At 37.5% G+C, this 8227-nt stretch overlaps 1 protein-coding gene across 1 annotated transcript; it reads right to left on the bottom strand.

The window, feature by feature from the left end:
* Positions 1–2424: 2424 nt before the first annotated feature.
* Positions 2425–6629, bottom strand: LOC126723566 (NADH dehydrogenase [ubiquinone] 1 alpha subcomplex subunit 6). The gene is made up of 2 exons (XM_050427125.1): positions 6314–6629; positions 2425–2823 (listed from the first exon to the last, which is right to left on the bottom strand). The coding sequence occupies exons 1-2, from the start codon at positions 6524–6526 to the stop codon at positions 2638–2640; spliced, it is 399 nt and encodes a 132-aa protein (XP_050283082.1). The 5' UTR covers positions 6527–6629; the 3' UTR covers positions 2425–2637.
* Positions 6630–8227: the final 1598 nt, after the last annotated feature.

Below are 8227 nucleotides of genomic sequence, written 5' to 3'. Positions count from 1 at the left end.
GCATTCCCATCAAACGTTGCAAAATTATGCCATTTTAACACATCAAAAAATATACTTTATTATTTTACCACATTATTTTACAATATACTTTTTATTGTATGTCCTTCAATTCTATATATTAAAATAATATATACAATATATTAAAATAATATTTACAATTCATCAAACACAATCAATAGCCCCCACATAGTTGCCAACAACCAACAACCACCACAACCCACAACACAATTCAAAACAAACCCATAGCCCACCAACACCAAATCAGAAGCCCCACCACCAGCACCACCTCAACCACAAACCCCAACAAAATTGAGCTTTTGGCCATGGCCATGGGCTAGAGACAAGAACCAGAAAAAAAAAAAAAAAAAAAAAAAAAAAAAATATATATATATATATATATATATAGAAGTAGAGAGATGGCGAACCTCAGTGGTGGTGCAGGTCTTGAAGCTTTCGGCCATGGAGCTTTCAGCCATCAATCGGAACTCACAGGCTAACCCACCCACCGCCGACTCATCCAACGGAACCCATAACCTAACCCACCTGAATCCACCTACAACCTAACCCAACCACCACTGATCCGCTCATTCGAACCTAACCACCACCGTCAGAACCGAACCCAGCCAACACCATCTGAACCCACACATCACTGTCTAAACCCACCCATTGCCCAATCCACCCATCAAACCATAGCCCAAAAAAAAAGAAAAAAAGAAAAAGAAAAGAAAAACCATTGCTAGAGAGATCGGCGTGGAAGTGATGCGTTGGCGTTGGTGTGGAAGAGCAGTGAGGGTGAGAGAAGAAAAGATCAGAGGTTGAGAGAGAGGAGAGGATTGGGGTTTGAGAAAAAAAGAGAGGAAGAGATTGACAGAGAGATGAGAGAGAAAATGAATAAAAAAATTATTAAAATTTTACAATATCTATCCGTATGCTTTCATATTTGAGAGTATATTGTTCATTAATGTCAAATATTTTGACATTTAGAACATTTCATGAGTAGGGTTGTCCATTAATGTCAAATATTTTGACTTTTAGAACATCTCATAAGTAGGGTTGTCCACGGGTTGGGCTGGGTTGGTTTTGGGCCCAACCCGAATTCAATCGCCGGCGTCAGGTGGAGGGGCAGAGGAACCCGGAACCAACCGCCGGAAAAATCGGTCAAGTCGGTTTTGGGTGAGGGTGAGCGTCGGTCGGTTGCCGGAGTAAAAAAAATATCGAAATCTGAAAAAAAAAAGGTCGCCGGAATCTGAAAATTATCGCCGGAATCTGGAAAATCTCGCCGGAATCTTCATTTTTTCTCGCTGAAATCTGAAATTTTTCACTAGAAATTGCTGGAATTGGCCGGATCTGGCTAAATCCCACTAGATCTAGCCGGATCTGGTCGAGATCTCGCCAGATTTGGTCGAGATCTCGCCGGATCTGGCTTGATTTTGCAGGATTTGGCCGGATTTTTTATACAACTCCGGTCAGGTTCGGGTTGCTCGGGTTTTGGAGAAGCAAACCCGCCACTCGACCCGCCGGTATCGGTTCTTGAGAACGGAAACCCGCCGCCGACCGACTGAACCATCGGTTCGGGCCGGAATCGGGTCGGCGTCGGGCGGTTTAGCCGGGTTGTCGGGCTCCGGTCGAGTCTGGACAGCCCTTCATGAGAGATGTTTTTTGGTGTGCCAAATGCAAAATATTTGACATTTGGCACAACCGATGATAATGCTAGTTAAACACATGAAATTACAAGGAATGCCTATTGCGGGGTCCTTGGCGTGGATTTGAAGCAGGAGATGGTGGCGGATCCGAAGGTTCCCAGTGACCTTTGAAGGTCTCACTGACCGAGAAGATTGAGGGTCTGGTGGTGGCTGCTCCACCACAGCTGGTTGGGCAAATTTCCTTTGTTTTACCGTGATGGCTCCAGACAATTCTTCCCCATCTCTCGCATAGGGTAACTTCTCCATTTTTTCACCTAAGTGTACATATATATTCAGAGAAACCATTAAAAAAAAAAGAAAAAAAGCAATTGTGTTTAAAAGATCATAACACAGTATACAACTGGAAGAAGAAATGAAATTATACATGGGAGTCAAGTTCAACAATATTAATGGGAAGTAAAGAAGCAGAGACGTATAGGTGTATTGTATATACTCTGGTTAGTGAAGCCTACAAATTTCTAGTTAGGACTCAGGAGCCTATTGCTAGAGTTCATAGTCTCTTTTGCTTCCATAAATTAAAATTCGAAAACATTGGTGTCATGAATGCTGCCACTGGAGATACATTCCACCCTACTGAATCATTGTTAGACCAATTCAAACAAACTAACGCCAACATGAAAATGCAATCATTATGCCACATGTGGATTAAGATATAAACCAATCTAACTAAATGAAAACACAGTGGTACAGCATGCAGCAGTAGTGACATAACACATTGCTATTTGCCTCATCCAATAGTACTAACACCAAATTTCTTGAATTTTGAGAACAAAAACAAGGTTTCAGTAGTACTTTGGTTCCAACATACTGACCATAACAGAAGATACAAGGATCTTTATCCAAATGCAAGATACAAAACCAATTTCAAGTACATCTTTATTAGGGGAGCCCAATTACACAAGCAAAGAAGGCACATCCATCCAACAGTAAAGATTCAAAAGTAGTTGCTCTTGTAGAAATTTTTGAGAAAGTTAGAGTCGCCTTGATCCTTGGTGCCCGAATCCTGCACAAGCCCTTTTTGACCCACCACATACTGGCCAATTATATGATGCCGCTGCTTAGCGTGCTCCACTATGTTGTTGAACTCTTCAACTCCCTTGAGCAGCAACATATCAATCACCTGCACATTTAATAAAAATATCAGGATGATGGGGGGAAAACTTTTTCGAGTCAGAATTTATAATATCATAAGACATCTTACCAATATATCTAATAATGTGCATGCACCATTTGAATTTTTAATAATACTAAAACCACTAAAACTATTAGACTCAACATAAAAGATTTATTTTACAAGTGCATGAACCATGAATGACTCATTTCTCTATAACATGGTGAAAACGTGGTTCAAGGAACATTTAAACCAGAAAATTCCCCTTAATCTGGCAGTAACTAGATTTCTTAAACTTAAGGAAAAGTCCATACAATATATGAATAGACACTAGTTTAAGAAACAAATTGATTAAGATAACACATCAAACGCCATCCACTTCAAGGCTATACAGTCACAAGAACCATCGCAACAGCAACAGATCTATTCAAATGAAAATATTTCTCTCACTAAAAATTCAAACAACTAGCTGAAATAAGATCTATTACCGGACCTTCCAATAATGAATTAACACAGACAAGTAACATCCAACTCATGCTCAAATAGTCCACTACAAGCTTGATATTTATGACCAAAGTCATACTCTTTGTTACCCCCTTAATTGTCATGCCCCTTTTTACTACTTCTACTAATATTATTTTAGGTCTTCCTCTACCTTTTTTGTTCGCTTGACTTGCATCAACTCACTCTCCCTCACTGATGTATTAATCATTTAATTGTTCTCCTCTACACATGATCAAACTATCTCAAATGATCCCCCTCATTTGATCTCAAACAATCTCCCTCATCATTTCATCAAAAGGCGGCCACCCCCACAAATTTCCTCTTTTTGAATCTTATCTTTCTATTTATTTTCACTTATCCATCTTAAAATTCTCATCTTAACATGAGATTTCAGCTACACAAAAAGCCCTAAAGGACAGCCTTCCAAATTTGTGAACTTTTATGATGATTAAACCTTCCTTGAATCACAGTTTTTGGCATGACCCAAGACATCCCAAACAAAGCAAATGAAAAAGACCAGATATTTATAGCCACTGAACAATGATGCAAAAGATACTCAACAGATTTCCCCCTATTTTTACACACGCAGGGACGGCTGAATGGTAGAGCAAGAGATGCAGTCACCTAAGGCCCCAAGTAAAAAAAAAGCTCCCAAATTTTAACTAATAGGATTATTTTTTATAATCAATAAATAAAATAATATTTTTTTACCAGATGAAAAACAAATAAAAAATAGAAAAAAATGCAACATCCACAATATTTTTCACAATACTTTTACAACTAATGCTAAGTAGCAGGTTGGTACAGCCTGTTATTGATGGCAAAAAAATAATTATAGTGATATTTTCAAATAGAAAACAAAAAGCAACTTAAAACCTAGGATTTGTTGTAAAAAATATTGTGAATGTTGCACTTCTAAAAAAAAAAAAAAAATAATAATAAAAGTTTAGTTAGCAAACTTTTACTAGTTCTCATCTAAGTCTACCATTAACACTACTCTTTTACTTATCATTGTCAATTTGCCACATCAACAAGTATGAAAAATTTTGTCATATTTTTTTTGTCTATAAAATTTCTAAAATCTACGTAGTTCATGTTAATTAGTGGTAATTTTGCATCTAAAACAAGATAATCAATTTTCGCCTTAGGCCCTCAAATGCATCAAGCCGCCTCTGTACACATGCAATACTGATCAGTAATAATGATATTTCACTACTGCAGATTTCCCACTATTTTTACACATGCAATACTGATCAGTAATTATGATATTTCACTACTGAAGATTATACACTATCAGTATTATACCCAATGCTGTTGTCCATGTGAAAAAAAGGAAATCTTGTTTGGTACCTTTAAACCCCATGAACCTAGTTAAGGTTTAATCTTTCTTGTGGTGCATATCAAAACACCACAATACAATCTGACTTCAAATCTGTCATTTTTTGTCGCCTTCCAAGATGCTCACTCTTCACATCGGGTAGTAGGCTAGTTAGCAACTTAGCGTACAAGTAGTCAAAAAGATGCCCCATTGATTCCAATTCCCAATCTTGTAGTTGTGAAGGATTAATAAATTAATGATTCCAATACCACATTGCTCTATCAATTGAGTTGCCTAAATACAAGGCAATTGAAGTTATAAAAAATGGATATGTACAACATTAGCCTACTAGGAATCTAAGGATAGGTCCTCAAGAGAGAGCAGATGTGATACTTTCAGCTTTAAGGTCTATAAACCAGCTTATTACAAAAATCCATATGCAAACTTCAAGTCTCTAGAAAGCTAGAAATGTTACTAGGCCCTCCACACATTAAAATCGGGACATAGCGCAAATCTCAATTGATTAAGGATGCTTATTACTATCCAAACAATCCCCATTGACATTATCAAAACCCTTCTCTTAACAAAACATCCGTACCATAAATTTTATAACTGCTCACCACCGACATATGAATGACAATCAAACAAAGAAATCAAGAAAGAGAAAAATTCAAACCTTGCCTAATCTTTGGGCATATCAGCCTCAATATTTGATCATAAATGTTTGGTTATGCAAACCTAGGCATCATCAAGTAAAGTTCCAGGATTCCCTAAAACATGTACAAAACGTAAAAGAAGTACAGCACAATGATGTAAACAAAGCCAATCAGTTTAATTAGGTTTAAAAACCTTCTACATAAAAGATGTACAACCTCAACAGATCTATACTTTTGTAGCATGAATTTTGAATGTAAGTGCGATTTAATTAGTTTGAAGAAATCCAATATTTCAATTTCACTAAAAGCTAACATTGTTTATTTGATTAGTAACTCAACACGGCCCAAAACATAGGACCATTCAAACAGTGATCTCATAAAAGACGATTTCAGCTAGATAACCAAGACTGCTTCAGCAGTTCCTTAGGTGCAGTACATTAATAAGTTTTCCAATCAAATTCAAACACTTAGCCAAATTGAATTCAATTCGGGAACCTAACGTACTACACCTAATGAAATCTACAATAGAATGTAACTCGGTAGGGGCCAAAACACGAGACCATCCAAAAAAGATCTCATGAAACACGGGTTTCAGCTAAATACCCAATTCTTCTACTGCAGTTCCTTAGATGCAATACATTAAATTCAATCAATTATGTGTTTGAATTTAATCGGAAAAACTAATGTACTGTAACTAACGAACTGAAGTTTGACCCCAATTCCCTGTCTCACATCAGAAGCACGGACACAGACACGGGTATGACACGGTGACACTGAGTAATTTTTGAAAAATTATAATATAAAATGGCTGGTATGACACTGATATAACACAGGTTTAACACGGGTACGCGTGCTAAGCACCTAAACGAAGTGTCTGAGACTTCATAGTTTATACCTAAAACGCATACTAATTACCAAACAGCCATTTACCAATCACATTGGCTAAATTCACAATAATGTTAACGAATAATCTAGAAAGATCTGGAAATGAAGAGAGAGAGAGAGAGAGAAGCAGCTAGACCTTGGTGTTGGTGATGTGAGAATTCTTGCGAATCTGGGCGGCGGCGGAGGAGCGGAGCTCGGAGACGGTAGCGACTTCGTCGAGGTTGTAGATGTCTATGATGGTTGGGATGGATCGGCACACTGTTTTGAAGAAATCGATAACTCGGTGCCTCGCTTCCTCCAAACTCGCTGAGTTCGGTGGTACTTTCACGGCCCGCCGTGTAAACGACATTTTTTCTTGCTCTGAGTCAACTCGTTCGAGCTCACACAACAACACCACAGTAGTAGTAGCTGTGTGTAGTTTTGTATTTGTGATTGAATGAATTGGATTGCCAATAAACAAAACAAAAGAGATCAAGGGAGGTTGTAACGACGCCGTTCTTAGGTAGTTGATGGTGTATGGGGGAGAGAGAGCCCATGGGCCTAGGGTTGGGATTTGGGTTGGAACTTCGTGGAAAAGTTGCGGAATTGAGAGAGGAACGTGTGTTTCAATTGTGTAAACCCATGGTTTTGGTGGGCCTCTAATAGACTTTAGAAAGCCTAAAATAAATAAATATATATTTAATTTATTTAAAATTTCATTTACTTATATTAATATATATATTTTTTTGAAAATTTTTTTTCTTCCACTTAAATTTTGATATTATTGAATAAGAGATTTGAGGCTCGAATAAGAGGTATTAGCCTTGAAAGCTCGAATTTGTGTGAAAATACAAGAGCTGTTTAGACTCCTAATTAAAAATCACAGCTAGATTGCTTTTATTCTAACTTATCTAAGTGTGGAAATAAGAGCAAATGAAGCGCAAACACCGATACTATTTTAGTGCTTAAACATGAACAACAAATAATAAAAGTAACGTATAAGAGTAAGGGAAGAGAGAATGCAAGTACAAGATAACACACCGAAGAACTTAGCGAAAAACTTCTCCACCACCCTCCAAGCGGTAAATCGATCCACTAGATAATGGGTCCGTTTGGATACAGCTGAAAACTGAAAACTGAAACTGAAAACTGAAAAACACTGTAGCAAAATAATTTTTAAATATGTGAATAGTATCGTGGGACCCACTTTTAATGAAAAAGTTGCTGAAAAATGTATTTTGTGGGACCCATGAACAGTGCATAAAAGCACTGTTCACAACAAAAAAGTAAAAAAGTTACGGCTTGACCAAAAAAAAAAAAAAAAAAAAAAAATTTCTGAAACGTAAACGTGCGTCTGGGAAGCAAAACGCGCTTCCCAAACGCACTCAATAAGTTACGATACACGAATAACAAGTGACCCTCCAAGCCTAATCTACCTAATGTACTTAAGCCTTCCAAGTTCCTACTCCAACAAAACTTCTCAGAACCGTGTCTTATCTAGCTTTTTGGATCATGCAATACACCCAATTGCATCCGCCAAGCCTCATTGGCTTCTTTTGGTAAATCCCGAAAACTTCCCAAGCTTCAAAACACTCACTACACTCTGAAAAGGTGTGAGTTGTATTTGAGTACAAATCTCCTCTTAAGGTATGTCAATGGGAGAGGGAAGGAGAAGAGACTAGAATGATTTCTCATTAAGGATGAGTAACTCTCTCTCTAAAAGATGGATGTGTGTTGTAGAAAACTTATCTAGGGTTTTTCTTTTTGAATGGCCTCCTTTACATTTGTGGGTAATGAGGGTATATATAGTATGGGTGAAGGGTAAGAAAGTCACATTTAAAAAACCTCCAAGCAGAATGTTTACGAGTATCTCGCGGGAAGGATACTTGCGAAATCATCCAGGCTGGGCATGACTTTTCAGCTTCCGGTATGTGTTTCTCATGTGACTTTTTCACGGGTTAGCTTCTTGCGAAATCCACTTGTTCTTCAATTCAGTTTGAGTCTTCACCAACTTAATACTAAACCCAATACAATAAAATCCCACAAAAGTACAAGGAAACAAATTTATGCA

Source organism: Quercus robur, chromosome 4, assembly GCF_932294415.1.
Source record: "Quercus robur chromosome 4, dhQueRobu3.1, whole genome shotgun sequence".
In the NCBI taxonomy this organism is placed as follows: Eukaryota; Viridiplantae; Streptophyta; class Magnoliopsida; order Fagales; family Fagaceae; genus Quercus; species Quercus robur.
This window is presented reverse-complemented; position numbering and strand designations above follow the sequence as displayed.

Coding starts and splice junctions, on each gene's coding strand:
- LOC126723566 (XM_050427125.1), bottom strand. CDS start 6,526: ATGTCGTTTACACGGCGGGCCGTGAAAGTACCACCGAACTCAGCGAGT. Junction 2,824..6,313: donor CTCACATCACCAACACCAAG/GTCTAGCTGCTT, acceptor TTAAATGTGCAG/GTGATTGATATGTTGCTGCT.